Source organism: Myotis davidii, unplaced genomic scaffold (assembly GCF_000327345.1).
Source record: "Myotis davidii unplaced genomic scaffold, ASM32734v1 scaffold3211, whole genome shotgun sequence".
Classification (NCBI taxonomy): domain Eukaryota; kingdom Metazoa; phylum Chordata; class Mammalia; order Chiroptera; family Vespertilionidae; genus Myotis; species Myotis davidii.
This window is the reverse complement of record NW_006282526.1, coordinates 210,845-211,602: the sequence shown is the minus strand read 5'-3', so window position 1 is coordinate 211,602 and position 758 is coordinate 210,845. Positions and strand designations below refer to the sequence as shown.

Sequence of the window (758 nt, the reverse complement as noted above, 5' to 3'; positions counted from 1 at the left end):
TGCAGCCAGGCTGGCATGGCTCGGTGGTTGAACATTGACCTCTTAACCAGAAGGATACGGTTCAATTCCCAGTCAGGGCACATGCCCAGGTTGCGGCCTTCATCCCCCCAGTGTGAGACGTGCAGGAGGCAGGCAATCAATGATTCTTTCTCATCACTGATGTTTCTATCTCTCTCTCTCTCTCCCTCTCCCTTCCTCTGAAATCAATGAAACGTAAGGGTGCTCTTCCTTCTCTTTGCTGTGCTGAGGCCCAGACTGTCACCTCCCCAGCAGTGTCCCCGGCACCACAGTCCTGGCCGGGGGCAGGCTGCCTAGCCGGCTGCCCTCACTGCCCCGCATGCTCACCCAGCGCCAACCTCCATCAGTCCCCGACCTGGGGGGCGGCGGCCTGTGTGGTTGGTGTGTCCTCCAGCTCAGCCTCCTGCTCCTGCCCCCCTGCCCCGGCATGGCAAACCCCGGGCTCCATGCTCTCGTGTGACCTGGGTGTCTGCCGCCCCCTCCTGGCCGCCTGCTGGCTCACGGTGACTGCTGTGACGCTCCCTCTCTCGTTGCTGTTTCAGAAGCCCAGAGGTCGTGAGCACCGTCTCAGGGACACGGAGCACGACCGTCACCTTCACCGTCCGCCCCGGGACCTCGCAGCCCATCACCCTGCAGAGCCGGCCCCCGGACTACGACAGCAGGACCTCAGGAACCAGACGTGCCCCCAGCCCCGTGGTCTCGCCCACGGAGATGAGCAGAGACATCCTGCCCGCCCCGCT

At 63.7% G+C, this 758-nt stretch overlaps 1 protein-coding gene across 1 annotated transcript in view; it reads left to right on the top strand.

Moving 5' to 3' along the window:
• Positions 1 to 758, top strand: part of SHANK2 (SH3 and multiple ankyrin repeat domains 2) — a 95,082-nt gene that overhangs the window by 93,903 nt on the left and 421 nt on the right. Inside the window, 1 exon segment of the mRNA XM_006779619.2 lies at positions 561 to 750. Within this exon segment, the coding sequence (XP_006779682.2) occupies positions 561 to 750 (190 nt within the window).